General features: G+C 40.1%; 1 protein-coding gene across 9 annotated transcripts in view; it reads left to right on the forward strand.

Annotated features, from left to right (window-relative positions):
* LOC114152274 (brain-specific angiogenesis inhibitor 1-associated protein 2-like) overlaps positions 1–23,883 on the forward strand; it is a 59,137-nt gene that overhangs the window by 19,039 nt on the left and 16,215 nt on the right. For 6 of the 9 annotated variants that reach the window (XM_028030107.1, XM_028030106.1, XM_028030114.1 and 3 more), the window contains exons 3-8: positions 410–496; positions 12,736–12,747; positions 13,300–13,361; positions 14,711–14,782; positions 15,835–15,972; positions 22,328–22,480. In XM_028030107.1, coding sequence (XP_027885908.1) covers positions 410–496; positions 12,736–12,747; positions 13,300–13,361; positions 14,711–14,782; positions 15,835–15,972; positions 22,328–22,480 — 524 coding nt within the window. The remainder of the gene's footprint in view (positions 1–409; positions 497–12,735; positions 12,748–13,299; positions 13,362–14,710; positions 14,783–15,834; positions 15,973–22,327; positions 22,481–23,883) is intronic. The other 3 variants (XM_028030108.1, XM_028030109.1, XM_028030110.1) reach the window with 3 other exon arrangements.

The following is a 23,883-nucleotide window of genomic DNA, read 5'->3' on the forward strand; positions in this document are numbered from 1 at the left end:
ACATCTAGATACATTTTAAGCAAACTACAATATCTACCTTTACCTTTTTAATTTAACCTAGCATAAATTTGGGATTTCTGCATCAATGTTTTAATAGTCTCCATATCAAATCCACACACTGCTTTAGTATTACAAATAACATTTTGATCAACTTGTAGTTTGGATAGAAAGTGAGTTTGGAGTTGAAGCCTTGAGAAAAAATCTCTGCAGCTTTCTGCTTCCTGCAGTTGCTTCATAGAGCTTTTTCCTTTCCTGCCTGGTCACCATTTCCGCCTATCGCTCTTTTAATTCCCATGCCCGAGCTTGCCTCTCTGTGGGAGCGGAGGGCTGCAGAGAACGGTTGCAGAGCTGAAGAAGACAGTTCAACTCGGCACCCTTGATCTGATGCCCAATGCTTCCATGTTTCCAGGTGTCACATATGCTGCAAAGGGCTACTTCGACGCTCTGGTGCGGATGGGCGAGATGGCCAGCGAAAGTCAAGGCTCTAAGGATCTTGGTGAGTCCTGGTAGTGGCAGTGGTTCCCCTGATGAAGTGAATGGGGGCGGGGCTTGGACAGGCAGATGGGATGGCGGCTTGTACTGGTGGAGCAGAAGCAGCTGATGACCAACCACCCACTGGATACACACATGCAAACTTTCCACAGTCATAAAAAAAAGCGAGGGTTTCACGGTCAGGTTGAAACATTTCCCTTCTCGTTTCATCCACGACACTTGCACATGTCCAAATATCAATATTAGTAAAACCATCTGAATTGAACAGCGATCTCTCATTAGCTGCGTTTCCATTCACTATATAACTGCGCTAATTGGATTGCGGAAAAAATTTAAGGGGAACGTGTCAGTTTCATTAAAAATGCTGGGATGAAATGTATTTATTTTTTGACTGTACCTAAATTAGTTTATTTCGCAAAACTACAATGGAATCCCTTTTTCTTTGCATCATGAGTCATGTAATCAATGGTAGATAGTTACTACTGGCAAAAACAACAAAGAAGATGACAGGAAGTGGTGGGAGGATGATGGTGCGGCATGTTTTCTTGTGTGAGCAATTTTATTCACGTGCGACTCCATTTGGGTTATTTAATGGAAAACTGCATTTGTGAAATTGTTTTTTTAATTTATTTATTTTTTACATTTATCGACAGGTTTGCTCGCATTTGTAATGCAAATGCAGCTACAGTCACTCTGCTCTCACACAGTGTGTTGTCTGGTTTCGGTTGGATCAGGTCTGGTTCTGCTTGCTCAATACGGACGTTGCTTTGGTGTTGATGGGGGGCTGTGGCAACAAGTTGCGCAGCCAGGAACATCCTTTTAGGTGAAGATACCACAAAGTGGCAGGAAGTGCGGGAAGCCTTCGGAGTTGATCCAAGTTCTTATTTTTTTAATGTCGCAGTTTGACTCTGACATAATTTAGCCACAGAGAAGTGAAGTTTAAGAGGAGAATAAAATGGATATTTGAGATGTGTGAGAGGATATAGCAGCTGGATTCAATATTTAAAGGGGGAGCTGTTTTCATGCTTTTGAGCTCTTTCTTTGAAGCGTCATTTCATTTTAATATGTCACCTATTTTAGTGTGGATGCTCGGCGGAGCTTTTATACCCGATGTAACAGTATTAAAAGCTTTTTTTCCCCCTCGAATCTGATTCACCTTTGTTATTCACAGTGATCTTCTTTTTATCACTGTAGTGTATCTGAGCCAAACACCTACGGCCTCAGTTGATGGCAGCCTACTTAAAACATAGTGAAAAGGGAAGATTTTTGTCTTTAAAAATTGACCTTTTATGAAGTTTGTGATGTAACCTTTAGATTTGTGCCGTCTTATCACTTGTACAAGTTTACAAATAGCTTTTTGTGGTTCTTGTTCAACACGGTGACTATTTTGAATACTTGCATGATGTTTTGGGTCCAAACTCCCGATCAATCATCCATGTTGTCCCCATTTCCATCAGCTTTGTTGCTTTGCTTCCATGTTTTCTGCATTGCATGACTGTGTGTTCGTGTAGAGGAGTTGCTTGATGTGGCCTTCTTGACTCCTTTCCTGTTCTTCTGGCAGCTTAAACATGACTCAGCCGCTCCATTAAACTCTGCAGAGCCTCCCTCCGCCTTCAGTGAAAAGACAGAGCAGAATGGATTGATGCTGTCCTCGTGCATCAGCAGTGCTGGGAGCAGCGGCTGGCTGTGCATGCTGAAGGGACGGATACTTTGGCTTGTTTTGTTAACTCGGCACAGTGGTTTTTAGGTATTCAGGGCGGACTTTACTCTTGATTGGATGCAAATGAAAGTGCTCATTCCTAATCTACACATAATCTGTCCCATAGATCACATTACGTCTTTTATTGGAATATAAAATAGATCGTTAATCAACACATTATTACCTGGGAGCATCTGACAGTCTAGAATCATAAGAGAAAATAAACGCATGCAGCCAAACATCAGGGGATTTATTGGTAGGTAAGGAGAACTGATTAAATATAATTCCCAGCTTTTTTTTCCTCCTGATTTGTTCAGTTCAATGACTCAAAGTAATCAGCGTCCCTCAGTCTTTAACATCACAAAGAGACGCTGTGCTGGTGGCTTCGTAAACTCCAGGATTTCTCTCTGTATTGCTGTAGAAGAGGTCAGGAAACACTGAACGCTTTGTTCTTGGATTATGTGAAAACGTTCTCAAGCCTGGCAGCCTATTAATTAGCAGATAACAAGGATTGTGGATTTGTGTGTGTGTGTGTGTGTGTGTGTGTGTGTGTGTCAAAACGTGGGTGTGAGGCGAGCTGAAGTTTGGTCACTGGGATCAGAGATAAGGCCACTGAATGCGTTGGGAGGGGATAATCACCTTTTTTCCAGAGCTTTGTCTCACATTTTGTATTTGATGTGGACTGAATGCAGATGATTTAGAGTCGACCGTTTTTAGGATTTTAATTAATGTACCGTAATTGGAACTGTCATGGCTTATTGCACAGGAATGACTGGACTGTAAACTGCCTGAATCTTTCCAGAAATATTCTGCCACTTCATCATGAAACAATGAAATTAGTCAGAGTTTTGTGATGAACAACAGCTAATGGCATTTGCACGTGGACGGAGGACGGAGAGCTCCATGTGACTGGGTGACATTAGGAGAGGAGGCTTTGGGTTTTGTCAAATTAAATCTCAATAAAAAGCATTGTCCCGGGTGAAATGGATGAACTGTGGTTTATAGAGCTTTGCAGACCAGATTGTTCTTTTAGATCTGTAATCAACAGGGTTCAACAAAACATCTTTTGGTCTTTCTATTATGAGTTCTCATTATTTATATTGGAGGGAGGGCCCATTTACTCATTAATAGATAGCGCTATTCTTTACAAAAGCTGAAGTTCTTTAGTCTCTGCCAAAGTCTAGATCCTTGTAGTGATCAGACCATCTCTGCAGGACATACAGTTCATGATTTAAACATTTTTTCTACTACTTTTGTTCCTCCTTTGACTTGCGATGCAAAACAGTCTTTATTTCTTCAGTATCAACCTCCACACTGAAGAGGGTTGATCTTAGCATGACCTGATTGGGCTTATGGAGACATAATCATTGGAACAAGATCATATTTTTGCATTTATGACCAGGTTGTCACCAGTTGAAGCTGATCATTCAGTTCTGTCACCAGCTGAACATCTATAGCAATTTTCTTTAAACAGTTTAAATAATAAAGGATAGTAATTATGGATTAAAACGGTTCTTGTAGGTGTGTTGGATTAAATTACAAATTTAATCTTCAACCAGTTTAGTTGCAAAACACATTAATTTACAGTGTGTCCAACTAAATTAATGTAAAAAAAAGAAACTATCTGCATCATTTAGATGGTGAGAACAAATTATAGGTAAATGCGATTTCAGGTAAAGCCAAATTTCTCAAAAATGTTAACTGGTAGAAAAAAAACAGAAAAGCTGAATAATGAAGTAAATGATCTGACTTGTATCCAAGTTTACCATTAAACAGTTTGCATGCTACTCTAAAATAATGAAGAGAAATTAATTTGTTCACTTTTTGATTCAAGGTGAACCAACTATATATGTTCTTAGTGGGGATGCTGGTTTATTAGGAGTGGAGTTGTTCTTTACTTTAGTGAACTGATGCCTCAGTTGGGAAGCTGGCACAGGAAGAGGATGTGATGCCTCTGTCTCAGATTTACTCTGCACTAGTTTGACCAACTGCTCTGCTTTCACGAGACGCTATGCGGAGAAAGGAGCTATTCCGCTGCTGTAGAGTGGAGTGTCATCCCACTTATCTGCTCCTCTTTCACTACTGCACTCTGTGTCTGCAAACACCCCCGCATTGATGTGGGAGCTCACGCAGTGCTAGGAGAACATGCCGACTCTGCACACGTTTCCAAAAATAGATTCAATAAAACGCCTCGACCGGAGCCACTCCGATGGACGAGAGACTGAATACGACGCTCGATCCGCAGCCCAAAAATGGTGTGTCGGTGATGTCATCATGACTGAAAAGGACAATGTCTGGCTTCCGTGTGCTATATATGGGCATGGTGATGAGGAAAACTAGGAAGCTCCTGCAGTTCCGGTTCCCCTCGCTGACCAAATATGGGCTCCACTATTCAAATGCAGCTTAGGGGAGTGATGAAACTTTAATCAGGTCTTTTCTTTGTAATGGAATGCAAAAAGCTTAGCTGGTTTTTAGAAAATGTTGTATGGTGGCAATTTAAACCTGAACTTTATTCAGTCGTCATATCCAATCTATCATATTTGTGTCTTTTAGCCAGGATGATTTTTTTTATGTAGCTGTTTTTCTTTTTTCCCACTTTAAACACAAAAGAAAAGCAGATCTTTGTCAAGACAGATAGCACTTATGAAAGGTTTTTGTGAATGGAGAGAAATAGTGGTCAATGAAAAAAACACTTAAAAATAAAGCAAGACAATCATCTAACAAAGACCTTTTATCCAGTGTCCTAAATGTAAATTGAGTTGTAATCATACAATATTAGCCATGAAATCTGGAGAAAAACAACTCTATGCTCAAACATTTTGCAAAATAATTTAAGAGTGAGAGTTTAAATATTAGTTATTCTATATATTTAAGAAAATCCTGCTCTTCCCCCCCCATTTCTCAAGGGAAAGCGCAGCCCCTGATTAGAGCCCATTAATTAAATTAAAAGTTAGTTCAGATGGCCATTTTAGAAGAGTAGAGGTTCATCACGTTTATTAATTAATTCACTGCATCCCAATTTAAAGGGGCATGTCAGCCAAAGGCATTTTGCAAATGACACAGACCATATCAGACTATATTAATATGAAATACAGCACATAGTGTCCCTTTCTGTGCTGAATGTTTTACTCCGTCGACATCTTTTCATCGTCTTCTCCGATCTGAGTTTGAGAGAGGAAAGGTTGTTTAATCACCGCATGCTGCGGTGCGTAGTGTGAGCAACAGAAATATGAGCACTTGCTCTTTGAAGCAAAGGTAAACACAACCGAAGATGATAGGAATAATGTGAAGCTTCACAAATGCGGGAAAGAAAACATGAAATTATGTTGGGTTGAGTCACCCAGCCGTTCTGAGGGAAATTCTTTACATTATCTGCCGCTGCTGTCCCTTCGTCGTCTCGCTTGACATCTCATTTGGAGCAATCTGAGGGAGAACTGGTGACCTCAACCCGACCCTAATTTTTCTGAGCTGAATTTCCCCAGAGCTTGGAGGCCAATCTGAAATCTATCGGTGTTTACTTTGTATACGGGAGGAACTTCAACAAGAACACTCTCTGAAAGGCTTTTTTTAATTTTATATATGTCTGCTTCTTTCAATATTCAAGCCCCTTTTCATAAAGTTTGTTTACAGCATATAAATTTAGGTCTGTTAGCACTGACCAATCCCGAGGTAGCAGGTTTGATCCAAGGATAGACAGACTTACGATTTTCTTTTCTTCATGGAAGTCTCCTATGTATTTAAATCTGTCTCTGCAGATTGGTGTTTAATAACTAAAACCCTAGTGGCCACTGAGTGATGGAGACAGAAGTATCGTTTGTCTGTCTGCATGTCGTCGGAGCAGCTCCACACCACTAATTTAGCTTTCCCTGTTGGTCTTTGGGCCATTAGAAAGTCCTTGTCCTTGAGTCACCTCAGGTGGTTACATGGGACTTGGAGGAACAGAAAAAGCAATGACACACGTAATGAGAGGATGGACACTGGAGATGGAGGAAGGCGAGACGGAAAGCGATGTGTTCCCGGCTCATTAGCAGCTGTCAGACGGTCTCCGCTGAAATCAAAAGCTGAAAGCCAACAAAGCTCACAGACTCTGATCCGCCTCACCTGTCATCCATCCCTTCAGCTCACCTCACCTGTTCTCAATGTTTCATTCCTCGGCGTTTAAACCCCGCTGTCTGGTCAGCTGCAAGCTTCGTGACTTTATTGCCAGGTCGGAAACGGCCGGCGCCAGTGAGGGACTTTGCGTGTTTGATTTAGCAAGTAACGGTAATGGGCTGGTAATGTGGCTTCAATAATGAGCCGGACTGAAAGGACCTTGAGGTGCCGCATTGTTCTTGAACCAAACGGTAAGTTAATGATGTGAAGTGCACGGACTCCAGACAAAGGCTGTGCAAAAATAAATTAGCGGACCTGCACTAAGTTGGTAAATATGTGCAGAAAAGCTCCTTTGAATCAGTTTTTAGGGTTTTCTTAAGTCACAGCTGCAGATCTCAGTGCGTCATGAACTTAGTTCTTAGATGAAGACGGTAGATCTGTCACGACTGGGATTCTGTCCACTTTACAGCTCAGAACTAACTCCACAGAGACGAATAATGACAGGGACGGACCAACTGATGGATCACTGCCTAAAAAATCTTTACTTACCGATTTTTTTCCCACTGTGGTGAACAATTAGTAGTGAGACAAGATGAGTTGGGTGCCAGGAATTGCATTGACCATGTGTCAAAACGTGAAAAGCTATCAGGTTTTATATATCGGTCACTCTCCACATGCTGACCCCGGTCCCCGGCTCCCAGCGTGTGTCCTGTGCCTCAGATAATCACTCTTCATTCATCACCGCATCAGCCAGCATGTAATGTCTTCACAATGTCAGTCTAATTGATTTGCTGTGGCCTGATTCCTTCATGAAGTGTTTTTTTTTATGAGTTTGAGACATAAAGTTGTCAAACACATGTATAACACGACACGCTCCATTTCAGTCGATAGTACTTTAAAAAAAAGCATGATGGCGTTATTGTTTACTCACTGAGAGCCTCACAGCTTCATGCTGTGTTCCAGTTGTACTCGGAACTGGGAAATTTTGACTTCCCAGTCATAAAAATCAACTGAATTCAGATTTCCCAATGGGAAACTGGGAGCAACTCCAACTACCCCCAGTAATGACTTGAAAGGCAGACTTTGTGATTCGTTATGGTCGCTCCTCGCTTAAATAGTGGCAACTTATGGTGGAAACATTTTTATTTTACAAGACACACCTAATAGTGTGTCTAAAATCAATGTTGCATGTAGTGTTTGGCATTTATTGTATTGTTTGTTGTGATAAATTAAGAATTCCGATTTTTTGTCGTCTCAATAAATTCCACTGAATGATGTTGAAAATCCCCAAAACCCTTGGGATTGTAATTTTTACTATTTTTGCCACTGTTTGTTCAATGAAAGCATGAACAAAAATGACTACATGCAGTTACTGTGTGCAGTTTAATGACACAAATCACACTTCTTTATGCGATTTGGTAAATAATGTTTTCCAACATCATTATTTGTGTTGGTGGAGCTAAGGTTGCTGTATCATACAGTCATAGCTATACAAACAAAGAAGTAATAAATAGTTTTTATCGTAACCCCAAAATATTAATAAGTAATAAAACTTAAAGTTGCCCAATACTAATTGCATGTAGCACCTGGGACTGCACACTGAAAAGTGATGCTTTCTTTTGGATAGTAAAGCTTTAGCATTATATTTGTAAGAGTTACTGTGAACAATGTTTACAGGTGTCGCCATTTTGACATTCCGACTTCATAACTAGAACGCCGTTACCTCGGCCTGATGTCAGAACCAGCCCACAGTTCCCACGTCCCAGTTAACTGGATTGCAGCATCAGATCTGCAAGACTTTGTTAAAGCAGAAATTCAAAGACCTCGTAGTCAGTCAGGTGCTTCACATGTAAACACTAATTCTGCATTGTAAGTTTGTCTGTGGAGAATCGGGCCCATTCCCTGGCGGGTGTTTTGGTTCAGCAAAATGAAAGGCCCAGATGAGCACAACGGTAATGGTGTCAATCATGCGGCTTTGAGGGCAAATCTCCCTGCAGCACCTTGTACTCCCCTCACTGCAGCTTTCTGGGGATTAAAGCTGCTCGTTTGCGCTCAGGCTCCTATAATACAGTCCCTGTAGGGTCGCACGCTGCATAAAACACCCTCCTTCACACAGCCATTAACTGCTCCCCCTCTCCAGCTCTCTGCTGAGCATGGCAAGTAGATGGGGCAATAAACCCAGATGTTGGCGCTGTCCTTGGGTGAGGCCTGATGAATAATGGGCTTGTTTCCTGCCTGCAGTCAGATCTGTGCAAACGGACACAATGGAAGAACACCAGCTGGATGGAGTTTGGTGGGTAAGGTTCATGTTTTCCCCTGTAAAAACACATAAGAGAGGCCTAAATCCTCAACGTGCTTATAGTAGAGGCTTCAGGTTTAATTCTTAAGATCTGAAAGTTTTAGTTATGTAAAAGTACCAGTTTTATTATATGTGGCAATAATTAATATAGATGTAATATAATTTCCAATCAAAATACCAGCATAACATTGAAAACTAGCCAAAATGTATTTTGTTGGGTCTTGTGAACAATTTGCAAACAAAAGCGGTCTTTGTGTGTCCTATAATTGATCCACTTGTGCACTCTGGGAGTGGACAACAATGTGCTTTACGTCCCCTTTAAGCCTCAGATGTTGAGATCTGCTCTGATTAACGATAAGCAGCTTACTTCTGGTGAATAGAAGTCCCATATTTCACAATGCAAGGTGGGGAGATTTTTGGATTAGGTGGAGGCAACAAAGCAAAACAAGAACATCCAGGAATTTGAAGATCTTCCAGAGGATGAAAGCTTGCAGGACAAAGTCAAAATGTCCCAACATGCATCAGTTTTATGAGACCAGTTGACCCACAACTGTTTTTTTTATTCCAGCTTAGTTCTGGCTTTATTTCCAGAAAGTAATGTCAGTTCTTTAATTGTTGAATTTTCACAGATTTAAAAATCACCCTTCATTTGTCATGCCTGTAAAGTTGGACTTTAAAATGAAGACAAAGTTATAATTTAGTTTCTTTTTGAACTGTCTTTACTCCTTTATTAGCAGTTATTAACATTGGCTGCTCATAGTTTGTATATAAAATGTGTATTTTTTAGAGAGCCGTTCCCTGAATCTGAGATTTCCTGAAGGCTATTAACGTTTCCCGGACTTGAATGTTTTATGATGAACTAGAACTAAAAATTAATACATAGCAACGTTGCTGTTCGTGTTCAGCTTTCATGCTAGCTGCTGAAAATCTTGATCTTTCTTACACGGATTTGCCTGTGTAGAAATACAGTTTCCTTTTTGAAAGCTTCTTCCGGGTTTTGTGCGTCATCCCTCACATTCTGAACAGGCTCATTTTAAGCTTCAGAAATGCCGTCCACACATTTTTAAAAATTTATTTTAGTTTTTAATGAACTTTATTTGTTACAGTAAGATGCCGTCCGCACCTAGAAGTGTCGCTATCGTAACCGGTGACGATATCCGGGTGTGGTTCAATGATCGAAAAACTAAAAATTAGTGTTTTAAGTTCCTGTCTGGATGATCACCGGCTGATTTCTCAGGTAATCCAGTGACTAGATTTTGTCTTCTGATTGAGGTTAGGATGAATCTGCAGATAAAATATGAAAACTGACTTTTAAGGTTTAATTCAGTTTTGTTTGAAATAACATTTGAGTATTAAAGCTATCGATCAAAAGAAGCCTCATACGTTCCAACAGGCAGCTCGTTTATGTCAAAGTAGATAATGATTATTAAAACATGCAGTTTTTTGTTGCATATTTTAGTCTTTGCATGGCTATTTTCATGCATCCTTTATTATATTATGTCTATCCTAAGAATATTATTAGAAACCACAAACATGCAGCCGCCTCTCCGGGTCGAGTTTGGATACGATGCAGCATCCCGTTCCCTCCTCGGGCCGAAGTCAACATTAGTGTAATTGTGTGTGTGATCGAGCCGCTCAAGTTCAGCCTGCCTCATGCAGCCTGTCGATGGCCGCTGGCTGTTTGTTAATGGATGGGGTGGGAGTGTGTGTTGGGTGCCCTCCAAGAACCAAAGCAGAGTTTGGAAGCGCACATCGGTGCATTTATCTGCCTCGGTGCCCTGTCCGCAGCCTGTCGATGTGTTTTCTTAAGGTGGAGGAGGGGAGGGTGACTATTGAATAAGAGGTCGTACTCTGACAAACTTCTACCGGCTGCTTCCTGTTTCTGCATATACGTATTTTCTAACCATACGTGTTTGTTACATCTGTGTTTCTGTGCAGGGGGTTAAAAATAGTGGCGTTGAACAATAAAAGAATAAAAATCTGCAGAAAATCCTAAGCATTGAAGTTGAGGCTGAAACGAATATTCGATTATAGAAATGATAATCAACTAATTTAGTAATCGATTAATCATTAACTGCAGTACACAGACTCAAAACAGAGCAGTAATTAGGCCAAACTGTACAAGAATATATGCATTTTGCATTTAAGATAATGAAAAAAATCTTTGTACACACGTTCTACACCCAACTCCTCAAGTGACAGAATTATTTCACCTCTAAAAAAACCCCCAAATATCTTATTAAGCACCTTTCGCTATCAAATTATTAACCGGTTAATCCAAAAAATGGGCAATTTACAAATGATCAAGTGCTCACTAAACAAATTTTAGTTATCGCATTTTAGGTAATAAAATGTTTTTCTTATTTTAAAAAGGAACTGAATTATTTGTTTTGTATTTTTTATGTATTCTTGATACTGTATAAAAAAGGCTTATGTGGTTAAATGAGAAATCTGCAGGAAGTGCCAGTTTTTGTATCCGATTAATTGTCCAAATAATTGACTATAATTGTTAGTTGCAGCCCAAACTGCAACATGAAATTATACTGGTGAGAAATAAAGTTGCTGCTGAGCTCTAGAAGGAGGAAGAGGTTCACATTAATGAAGTTGGTCTGGTCCAAACTGGACTTCAGAACAAGCAGATATGTTTTAACTAACAGTCCACCTCCTGCTCTGGCCTTTACTAAATCCCTTCTACTGCAACCGAGTCTCATCTGCATGACCGCAGCACTTCCATTAAGCCCATTAATCCCGTCCAGGCAGCCCACTCTGTGTCCCCTCCGACTGTTCAGCGTCTTCAGGTCTGCTGGCTGGCTCACCTCCCTGCAGAGCTGGAGGAGGAAAGCAGAGCGACATGCATTAAGCTGTCGCTGTGCGTAACTCTGGAGAAAGATGAGGGTCATTAACGTATGTTGAGGGCCTCGTTTAGAGTAAATAGGACCGCCATGCCGCGGCGCTGCTGCCTTACAGAATCCCTCACAGCTTCATGGAAGTCCGCCAGGTTATTATCAGTTCATAAAATACGGGCTTCAAGTATATTTTTTGTTTTATTTTCTAGATTTTCACTCTGCATTCTAGCAGTATGCTTCTAATGTTGCACTCCACAAAGTGTTTTTTTTATTGAAAACTAAATAAGTTGTCTGTATTTCACCTCTAAATAGTGGGTTCAAGAATAAAGTGTGCAGTTGGATACAGTTCACACCTTTTTAACTTTTCCACTTTATGTTTTTAAATAACAAACAGTTCATTTCAATGACATGTTACTTGAGAAACCAACACAAAGGAGATCCCAACTATGAAGTCACTTTTTTAGTAACTATCTTTCACCTGTGTGTTAATTGTAATCAAATTACTGACAGGTAAGGAGAACTGTTAGTCATGCATTTCCCAATTCTGGATGGTGTGGAAAGAGGAAAATCGAATGTCCAGTTTGCATTTTCTCACAAGTTATTTAAGGGACACACTGAACCCATACAAGAACAGAGACCAAAATAAACTTTAACTAATTGATAAATTAGTAATGAAACATACCCTTGGTTAGACATGGTGGTGGCAGCATTATGCTGAAGGGATGCTATTCTCAGGAGGCGGCAGGAATCTGATCTTATTAAAAATGCATGCCACATTTTCAGATGTTCATTTGTGAGAAAGAAAAACATTTAAAAATATAGTTTTACAGATAAACCCTGCTTTGTGTTGGTCTATTACATTAAATCCCCCCAAAAGAAACTAAAGTTAATGGTTGTGGTGTGGAAAAGTTCAAGGAGTATGAAAATGTTTCCAAGCCACTGAATATGAAGTTAAATTGCAGAGCCTAGTGGATGATTCAGACGACATCTTACGTAATAAATAACCATGTGGCGTGTCGCCTCTGTCCAGAGAATCATTGAAGTTATTACAAATTTTTGGTTAATAAGTTGGTATTTTTGTATTTTGCAGTTGTGTATGATGTGAAGTTTGGTTCTGCAGCGTCGCATGTGGTTTTTGTGTAAATTAGCAGAGTGTCTAAGTGTTCTTTCTCTGTGTTTTAAAACTTGTCATTTGCCCCATGTTTTTTTTTCTCAGGGTAGTTTGATCTGTCTCTTCAGGTCTGTGTTATTTTGCTCAAACTAGATCTTCTTTTTTTTCTTTTTTAAACAATGCATTGCACATACAGAAGAGGCAGCATGTAGGTATCTTAAACACCTCAATGGCTGCATGAACCATGTTTTGTTTTCTTAAAGATGTTAATTATTCTTTCTGGGGTTTGCTTTTTGTTGTTTCCCCCCGTTATCTTGTAGCACAACATGCATCTTAATGCGTAGATTAAAAAAGTCGAGGATTTCTTTTTAAGTTTTGTTTCTGTGAGTTTTTTTTGTTTTCGTGATAGAATGGATCAACTCTCATAAAGTAGCAGCTTGGTTTGAACACTTTCAGCAGGTTTCTCGATCAGCTCTTTGATTTGTCATTAAGTACATCTGTGCAACATATTTCTTTTGCTTTCTGTTTTGAGTTTTGTCTGCTCATCACTTCAGATGTTCCAGCTCGCCCTCCACCGCTTCCATCGACACCCGTCTCTCATGCGTTCTGTTTGGCTGCATGGTTGCTGTTGTTGTCGGGGTTTCTTTTTGCACGCTCTGTGTTTCTGCGTTTGGAACGATTTTAATATCACACTCTTCTCTCCCTTCCCCTCCCTCTGTTTGTTAATCATCTCTTTTGTTCTTTGTTTTCCTCTCTGCAGGGGATGTGCTCTTTCAGATGGCTGAAGTGCACAGACAGATCCAGATCCAGCTTGAGGAGATGGTGAGCATGTGGTGATGGTGTTGCTAAAATCAGCTTGGGACTGGGAGCCAAACAGATTGTGGCCTTTTTGCTTAATGACGTGAAATGTTTGACAATCTGAAAATCAGCCTTTTTATGGGAGACGAGCGGCTTCTGATGACTCCGCTGCAGTGGGATGTGGAAATTGGTTCTGATTATATGTAATTCACAAAGAGTTCAGAGTGAAACGGTCCTTATGTCAGTTCTTTACCCAAATCAGAGAGAAAATTGTCAAAATGTGGGAACATTTGGAGTGAACATTCAGCTGATTCAGAGATGTTAGAAACAGTCATCCTACAAATGTATTCAGGAATTATTTGGAAGTCTGTTTGCAAATGTTCCTATTCTTCTGGATAATTGGTCGAAGATGCAGTTATGTACAAATCAGACTCAGATTTATCCTGAGGGGCTGCTTTTCACAACTTTTTTCACAAGTACCTTACATCTGAAGTCCATTATTATTATTATTATTATTATTATTATTATTATTATTTTTTTTTAAATAATGATATGAATCCCCACCAAGGCTTACATTGCTTTGCAAAAATATTCAAACAAGTGGGAAGAAAATTATTCACAGTTTTCATGTTTTTTTCTTTAATGCCGATTAGTCTTACATTATTCCTATGATGGAAGCATAGTAGTGGCAGCGTCATGCTGTCCCTATAGTTGCTGGTCAGAGTTGACGGGGAAGATGGATGGAGCTAAATGCATTAATATCCTGAGGCTGCCAAATATTGAGGTTAGAGCAGACGTTCACCTTCCAGCAGGACTCCAGTCTGTTTTCCCACATGCAGCTTCCTATTTATGCCAGCAGGTGGTGTAGCTAAATATAAGAAACAAATAAATTAAATTTGTAGTTGATCTGTAAGTCTTTTACACAACTTCAAAATGTTAGCTTAGCCTTACTTTGTCATCTATAGTAGATTTCTCACCAGCTTAGGAAATCTTTGAGAAATTGATCATCTTCTAGATATTTTTGAAACTCTTGAAAGCCATGTATCGTTTTCCTTCCACTTCACAAGTACACAATCCTTTGTGGTGGTCTGTCACGTAAAATCCTATGAAAATCATAGAGCTGAATACTTTTGCATGATGATGATCATGTTGCTCATGCGGAAGCTGCAGATCGACATCCCTCTGTAGCCCTCTGGGTGTGTCGTTTTCCCACTGTAGTATCTTGCCTTTCGATCATTTCCTTCAGCACTGAAACAGACATCCCATTTTAAAAATACCTCCTCTGCGGTTTCCACATGGAACAGCTTGAGGCTGGTGTTATTTCATGTTTGTGGATGTTATTGTTGAGCTTTCTGTGCTTGTGTTTCTTGCAGCTGAAGTCTTTCCACAACGAGCTCCTCACAGAGCTGGAGAAGAAGGTGGAGCTGGATGCGCGCTACCTGAACGTGAGGCTTCTTTTCTTCTTCTTCTTCTTCTTCTCTGCAGATTCAAAATGTGGGGTCAAAGGAGCCGGTGTGGGCCGCGGCAGTGTGTCTACTTGAACGGGGCGTCAAATGACCTCCATTCAGTCAAAGCCGCTGCTGTCAGAGAAACAAAACCCGGGTTTATTTTGGGTTTGTGACAAAATATGGACAGATGGGAGGTTTAAGATCATCTTCTTGTAAAAATCTTCTGCCAGCCTTCACTTGCTTGTTTTAAGTTTTTCCAACACAGTTGCTGCTTATTTTAGGCTCAGTATTTTACTACATTCATTCAATATGCTGCTCAGTCAAGTTCAGATAAACCTGCTGCAACCTTCCCGTAATCAGCAGTAGACGGAAACATTTGGAAACCCTCCGGAAAACAAAGTTGATCCAGATCAAAGAAGTAACTCTGAGCTAAAGACATTTGGGTAAAAAATCTGAATTTTTGACTATTAAAAACCAACAATTTATGAGAATAGTAATGTTATTTTTATCAGTAGCCTGAAAACAGAGTGGTTTTAACAGTATGTGGGCAGGATCATGCATAAATTTCTGCTTTTTAAGAGATAGGGGATTATATATTTGGACTTTTAGCGTGGCTCAGATTCTGAAGTGATTATTTCAACTGTTCCTAAATATACAGGAGGTTTGCCTTACTTCAGCTTATGCAACAGGAAATTGCATGATTTGTTCTAATAAATAGTTTGTTGATGTTATTTGATGTTTTTAAGCTGTTGGTTGGACACTGTATACAGTACATACAAAACCTGAAAAAAAAAAGAATTAGCAAAAATTATATATATTTTTAAACATTTCTAGGTTTACATTATTTTCTTGCTGTTAACTATTTAAGAGTTCTTCCCTCATCAATCTTAAATGAACATCCAAGGACTTTATTTATTTATTTTCCTCATTAGAGCATTTAGATGGTGTAGAGCCAAATGCTCTGAAATAAACACACTGTTAATGTTGGACTGATTTATCCCTGTGCATGCTCCGCTGCGCCCCTGCTGACTTTGTGCTGCCCCCCTCAGGCAGCGCTGAAGAAGTACCAGATGGAGCACAAGAGCAAAGGGGAGAGTCTGGAGAAATGCCAGGCGGAGCTGAAGAAGCTGCGCAGGAAGAGCCAGAGCAGCAAGCACCCCTCCAAGTATGGAGATAAGGAGATGCAGGTCAGTGTGTGTGTGTGTGTGTGTGTGGCATCTCTGTGGTGTCTCTCAATCATGATGCAGCACATAAACCACTGCTGATGCAAGTCTTGGCTTCGGGCAGTCCTGCGGTGGAGATCAGCTGTTGACATCAACAGGAAACTTTCTCCTTTATTCACACACTGAAAAAACACAAAATCATACCAACTATTTTTGGTCCATTTTCTAGTGCAAATATTTTTATACACTTAAGACAAAACTTATCTAGAAGTAACCTTTTGAGTTTGTTGTCAGTGATTCTTAAATACTCAAGATCAAGTGTATTCACTCTATTAGAAGATGTTTTTCATTTAAAACGTGGGGAAAATGTCTTGTTATAAGTGAGATAATCCTCTAGTGGAACTAGTATTTTTTATCAACTTTCCTGACTTAAAACAAGGCTCTGTATTTTGCTGAAAAATTACGTATTAGTTAGTTTTCTTATTTCAAGTCTACTAAAATGTTTGAACTTGAAATTAAACCAAAAATACTTAGTAAAATTTTATTTTTCCAGAGCACTCTTACACTCATCTTCAAGCACACAGATTTCTGTTGAATTCATGCAAACTGTTTGATCAAGAGCAACCTTTAACTCTTTTTAGAAATGCATTTTTGTCTTCTTGATGGGCTTTAAGATTCCTTCTGTGACAAAACCTTTAAAAAAAACAAAAAAAAACACCCAGATTTTTTATATTTAAAGTCATCATAGAAAGTTCAGCGAAACTGAGAAATCCAGGGATCACAGTACTTACCGTCTGCCGGTGCTCTGACTGATTCATTACCTTCTGCTCTCCTGAGTGTGATGGATAAGTGGGGAAGGTGAGCGTTTGGCTGATGTTCCGGTGGCTGTTAGAGCGGAGGTGTGATTACACGGTGCATGTCTCTGAACTCCTGTCTGGAGGTGTTGTGGTGACACACGGTGGGTCGGCTCTTATTACACAACCTGCACACCAGAGGCTGCCGTCATGAGCCTCTTATCCGTCCCATCAGCTGGCACAGACATAGACGAACTGACCCTATCAAAGCCATTTGTTCACTTGCTTTGTTTTTCGTTTTGTCTGTAATCATAACACGAGCACAAAACTTTTAGCTGTAAAACTAATTGCTTCCTCCCTCCCTTAGACATAAACGTCGGAGATTCTCTTCTTTATTTCTCCAGCTCCAGTTGTTGGGCCTCTATAAAGCATGTCGTGCATTTCTGCCTCGTCTGAACTCGACGCGTGGAGTGCGACACAAATAATTAAAGCCGGTATGAAACTGGGAATGTGGGACTTCATCTGCTGACAGCCTGTCTGCACAGAGCAACAAAACAATTTACCTGCAGCTTGGTTAGATGTCAGGCGGCGTCACGGCTCCGTTTCTTTACAGCTAATTATTCTGACATTTTTTTAATCTAAAGCCAAATGTTTTCCCTGTGGTTCTACAATTCATGAATCCTAGCTGACCTGTTTTGTGTAGCAAATTCATTAGAATATAAAAAGCCACGATTCTTCGTCATTCTTTAAAAGTATTACAGGGAAGCAGGATTTTTTTTTTTTTTTTTTATAGTTTAGAGCTTGCAAATAATTAAAGTATTTGCAGCAGACGATGAAGACTGTCATGTCTGACCTGCCGCAGAGAGCTTCAGGACTTCCAGAGGCTGAAAACGTGGCGTCATGCTGCTCTGTCGGAGCAACAGGGGCGGCAATTACTGTCTAATTGTTAGTGTTTCTGCAGCGGATGGTTGGTTGAGCAAGCAGGGGTCGGCCTGGTGGCTTTTCCAAAAAAAAACCAACAACAAATCAATAGCTGGAGCTACAGTATGAAGAGCTGCGGCGCGGAAACGTTTAGGCCTAAAGTCCATCGGCCCCTCTGGGCTTCAGTGGCTTATTGAGTGTGAAAGCTGTTGGTCTCGGCAGAGAGTTCGATTCTTTCCATGTCATGTTGCTGCAGAGGTTTGGTTCTGTTTGTGGCGGGAGAGGAAGCGAACTTCCACAATGTGAAACCTCGCTAATTTAGATTTCAGCCATCGGAGCCGGTCTGTGTTTGTCACCTCCAACAAAAGACTGTTGCGACTGGAAGATATTTATAATGTAACATTTCCTTTCCATACAAACTGTTTTGTTCTCTACATAGAGAACAATGTGTACTAAAGGATCAGGATTGTTTGGAGCGGTTCCTGGCTGTAACATGTAGCAACAGAACTGAACTGACCTTTAGAAAGAGCAAAACGTGACATGGAGTCGGTGTATGTGGGGTTTTTATGAGCAGAGCTTCCTGCCTTTTCTTTAAACTCCCTATAATGAGGCCATGAGCTCCACAGTTCAAGCATTTTCACTCTGTCACACTTTTAATTAACTGCATAGCAACAAGACTTGCAGCTGCCTTTTTTTGAGATAAACTTGTTTCCAAGAGATTTATTAGCTCTTGATTCTTCCAAACAAAAATGGATTCAGTTACATGGAGAAAAGATGACTGAGGAGTAAAACATGCTTACCTAAACACTGACTTCCTTTAAAACTTGACTAAAAACCCACCTGTTTAGAGTTGTATTTGAAACATAATCAATTACGAATTTCATGATGGCACGTGACTTAATGTAATGGTTTGATTGTTGAGTCTATGTTGCATGACTTTGTTTTTGTTTGTTATGCACTTTGGAATGCCTTGCTGCTGAAATGTGCTATACAAATAAAATTTGATTGATTGATCTTCAGTCAGATTCGTGTGTAATCAATAGCTGGTTTAATGTGAATCCGTAATATGATTCAGCAGTTGATGAATCAATAGTGTTTACAATCCAGTTCCGTTTTTAATTGGCATAAACTACAGCAAACATCATCTCATAGTTCATAGGAGCAAAGCAGGTCTACTTTATATCTAATTATGCCAAATTGGTGTCAAATCAACCAATCAAATTCTAATTCAAATGCACATGTAGTGAAATTAATAAAAAAAGTTAATTTTCTCTTATATTAAGAAAGGACATGTGCAAGAGAGATTTGTTGTTGTACCGAGCCTGAATGCTGAACGACACTGTTTTAGAGACAAAGCACATCTAGATCAAACATAAACTTATAAAAGTTTTTGTTTAGATATATTAGATTTAAACTAATAGATGCTAGAGTTTGGACATGAATACTCTCTATATTTGACTGATTTGGAGTTTCGTATGCAGACTAAATCGTCTTTCACATGCAGTCTGGGGACAGGACCAGAGTCTGCATCTCAAAGGTTTTAACTTTCCAACTATTAATTCAGACCAGAGCATCAACCTCTGAACCAGAGGAACATATGATTGATTAGGCATTGAACTCAAAGCACGATGAAGGCCTCTGCGGGCTAGCAGCCAGTTTTTTCTTTTACATGAATGATGAATGCAGGTAACTTGTCATGGATCCCAAATATCAGAGTTTTTTCCTCATTTCATCTCCACAGCGAGCCCACGCCACAGTTTATCCCTTCTGGTTTGTTTTTGTCCATCTTGCAGCGCGATCGGTTCATCAGTTCAAAGGGAACTCCGAGTCCAAACTCAGCTTTTCTTTAATCTTCCAGCCTGCTCATCGCATCACCACAGTGAATTTGCATACGGCCGCACCGCGTTTTGACATCCCACTGACAGGAGGAGGGGTTCAACCTGAAGAAAACATCACACACTTTAAAAATCCCTTCCGTAGGGCTAATTACGACAACCTCTGTCTGCTTCCTTGCTGACGTGTTTCGCACTCAGCAGAGCTTTTCTTGCAGGTGTGTTCCTCTGTAAGCAGAAGTTGGGAAAAGCTGATTATTGTCCCTGTCAGCTGGACCCCAGCTGCAGAGTCGGATTTATTGTAATGAAGAAGTTGATTGGCAGCGGCACAAAAGGCCAGCCTGTATCTAAATAAATGAACTTCATGGAGGACTTCCATCTTGCACCACTTACTGGCAGCGTCCTGAGTCCTGCATGTTGTCGTTAAATCCTCCCAACTGTTCGCAGCCTCGTGCTGAGAGATGATTGAAGAAACGGTGGGTTCTCCTTGACCGCCAGCAGCTGTGTGGAACATGTGCTCCCACCTGCTGGCCTGAACCCGGACCCTGAACGCAGCTTGTCCTCTTCATTAGCTGCCTCCGTCTTCCTCTGTAACGGCCACTTCACAGTGGCTGCTGGATGAGCCCACTTGAGGAGCAACTCTGGTTAATGAGCACATCCGGGTGGCGGAGCTTCGTTCTGCTTATAACGTCGTTAAAATGATGTTCCGCTCTTCCCAAAGTTCACAGATGTTGCTCCTCGGTCCACTGCAGTAACAAATGTTTCTGGACGATAAATTGTCCCAGAAGTTATTATGATAAACGATAATATTGACGTTTTGAGGCCATTTTCAACCAATATATTGATGATGCTAGGTCATCCTCTCAAAGACTAATGAACTTTTATTTTGTAAAGAATACTCCACACTGGAACTGGAAGACAAAAAATATCCAAGATCCAAAATAAAACAAAACAACCAAAAACAATAAATAAAAAGGATTCCGAAGTTTTTGAAAACAGAATTGCCCTACAAAAAAATGTTAATCATCAGAATGTGAATTATCACCCTCATTTTAATTTATCCTTATTACTTCTTAGTGATTACTGTATGTTTTCATGTTATTTATAGGTTATTTGATTGAAGAGTCTGTTTATTTATTGAAAGCTGAGCTAAAAGCTTCTCTAAAACGGCTCCAGGAATTTATTTGGATCATTTCCAGAAAAATCAACACTGCCCTCAAAGAGTCCCTCTAGTGAGCTCTGCAGAATTTTACATATGTTTGCATCTCACAGTTATGTTATAATTTTCTGCATCTAACGCGCTCTGTGATGTTGCAAATTGTTTTATGCACCACGATGCATCCTGCATCTGATCAGCTCTGAATAATTCCTGTTCTATTTGTAGTTTTCCAGACATTAACAAAGAGGACAAAACTTTCAAAATAATCTTTTCAAACTTAATGAAGTTGATTGCTGTTGCATTTTTTTAAGCTTCTTTTCTTTGCGCTTATGCCTTAAAGGTTTATTGTGGAAATGCATTTGTTGATGATGAGGAAAACACATTGATTTTTGAGGATCTACAGTTTACAGAAACCAAAGCAGCAGTTTATCTCTAGAAGGAAAACATCTCAATCTGCATAACTTTTCCAGCTAAAAGGTACAAAAGTTGTGTATGAAAAAGAAAATAAAACATCTATGGATTTAAATTCAGTATTGTGCTGAGCACCTCAGTGAGAACAGGCTAAGCGAAACTGATCTTTACATGACCTTAAATGCTTGTTTGAAGACAGAAAAGTTACCAAGTGTTTAAAATTCATTAAGTGACCTCAGTTTCTTTGTTTAGATAAGAATGTAAATGAGGCAGAAAAATATTCTTAATGAATGTCTGCTTTGCTTTATTAATTCCATAATTAGCACCTCTGGTGTTGCTCAAAGTGTGATGGTGATTATGGAGCATCGCTGGATGACTCGAGTCGCTCTATAGATCCGTCTCCTGGCACCATCGGGTTATTTTTGAACGTCCAGCCCGCCCTCGCCTGTTGGCTGAAGCAGCTAAATGTGCAGGTCGGTGTGGGATGCGGAGTTTGTGTGTGAACGGCTCGCAGCGTGGCCATTGACTAACACGCTGAGAACGACGTTTCACTTTGTTTAAACTCTTTAGAAGCCCCTCTTGTCTGACTGAAGCTGCGGATGAAGTCTGGTTCGCTGCATTCATTCGTTGGTGTCGACACTAGAGCTGGGTAATAAATATACATCGCGATAGACGAGTGGCAGAGGAAAAGCTTTAGTTGCTCAACCTCTTCTGGCCAACTAATAAGCTAGGTTGGTGGGATCAAGCAATTCACTCGCTCTTTGGTTGCTTAGCAACTCACTCACCCTTTGGCTACCTAGCAACAAACTGCTGAGCAACTTTAGCAGCGGCAGTTTAAAGCCTTAAAAATTAAAAACTGCACTGAGTGGAAACTGTGGGTAAAACAGGAAGTGGTCACATCACCAGTTTGGCAGCATTTCAGATGCTTAAAACAGAAGACTGAATGTTTATATCATGGTATGGCTTTAGGCAATATTGTCCAGCTCTAGCTACAACCCAGTGGGAGAGGGAAATGTTGATCAGGAAGTTCCTGTTTTAATGTGCTGTGACATTTTTGACTTAATATCCAAGGCAGCCCAGCAAAAACACAATTTTCTTTATACATGTCACCGTTTGAAGCATGTAAAGGACTGATTCACCCACTCCATAAAATGTTTATTATGCAGTCTTCTTTTTTTTTTTGCACTTTTTTTTGTTACTGTTATTGTTTTGAAACAGCTGGAAAATCTCTGGATTTTCTTTTTTTCCCCTTTTCTTCCCAGTATGTGGAGGCCATCAGCAACAAGCAGAGCGAGCTGGACAGCTACATCGCCGAGGGCTACAAGAACGCTCTGTCTGAGGAGCGGAGGAGGTACTGCTTCCTGGTGGACCGTCAGTGCGCCGTGGCCAAGAACAGCAGTGTCTACCACAACAAGGTGAGACCAGCACAGGAACGGGTTTGGTAGAGCAATAATTTCACTAGAAATTGAAGCAACAAGGCAAATTTCAGAAAGCAAATTGACATCACACTAATTCTTTGAGACCATTTTCAACTAACATATTAATAATGCCATAATTTAAATCTGCCCTTTCAAAGAGCAGTAAACTTTAATTTTGTAAAAAACAGTTTAACTGGAACTGGAAGATATTTTAAATATCCAAAATAAAACACAGCCGAAAATGATTGTCAAGCTCAGTTTAATTTATCATGCTATTAATTGCTTATTCAGTCTTGGTTAGGGCTGAATAACATTCTATAGATGTGACTTTGGAATATTATTGATGAAAATTGCAACTGAAGCTTCTCTCAGAAATCCTGAAGCTGTAGAAAAACACAAGTTCAGGGAGAAAGAGGAGAGCAAGATCAGGACAATCAGAAATGCGACTTTATTTAGTGAGGAAAATTAGTAATAATGTTGCTACATGGATGAGCATGAAGTATTTGATATTGTTCATCGGTTTCGCAGATTGGCAGATCATAAAAAGTGTTCAGGCTTGTCGCTTTGTTCCATTCTCACGTTCCTCTGTTTATTTATAAATCGTCGTGAAATGGTAAACCCCCCAGTACTCGTCCAGATGCTTCCCACTCAGCCAATCACAGGCTCACTATAAACAGAAATGCAAGCCGCTCACATTTCTTCCTCGAATGGCTACATCCTCTCTTCTTCATATGTAGAGCCTGAGGAGCAGGAGGAGGGTGAAGGCGGCCGGGAGGATGACCTACTTCTGCAGGAACACTTGGTTCCGACTCACTGCGTGTGGGTGTGAAAGTGTCTGAATGAGTGATTGATAGACAGGAGGAAGCGGAGAACACAAACTGCTGATGGGATGATTAAACATCGAAAAGGGATTAAATTAGACTCACAGCGACCGCCAGCTGTCCTCATGCTAATTACAAGGAGAGTTTTTTGTTCCTAAGCAAAAGATGCTAAAAATTCCTTTGAATTGGAGGCGTTTTTCTTTTTGAAGTCACGTTTTTTGGGTGAATCTCCGCCTCTGGCAGAGTCGTCCTGATGCTCCTGAGTGACGGCAGGATGGACCAGGAGACGATGAATGAATCTGTAATGTTATCAAACGATGTATTTCAACAGAAATAGATTATTAAAGCATAATTATTTTTGCTCAGGACTAAATCAGAAATAATTAATCTAGACGATTAAGGGTTGAAATGTTTAAATAGATTAATCATGATGAATTGAGGCAGCTTTTAATATATTTCTGATACTGCATAAAAAAAACTGCTTTAGGTGGTTAAATGAAAAATCTGTAGAATGTGCCAGTTTTTTTGTTTTTTTTTATCCGATTAATCGATTACTAATATAATTCCTAGTTGCAGCCC

The sequence above is a fragment of the Xiphophorus couchianus genome, chromosome 10 (genome assembly GCF_001444195.1).
Source record: "Xiphophorus couchianus chromosome 10, X_couchianus-1.0, whole genome shotgun sequence".
Taxonomy (NCBI): domain Eukaryota; kingdom Metazoa; phylum Chordata; class Actinopteri; order Cyprinodontiformes; family Poeciliidae; genus Xiphophorus; species Xiphophorus couchianus.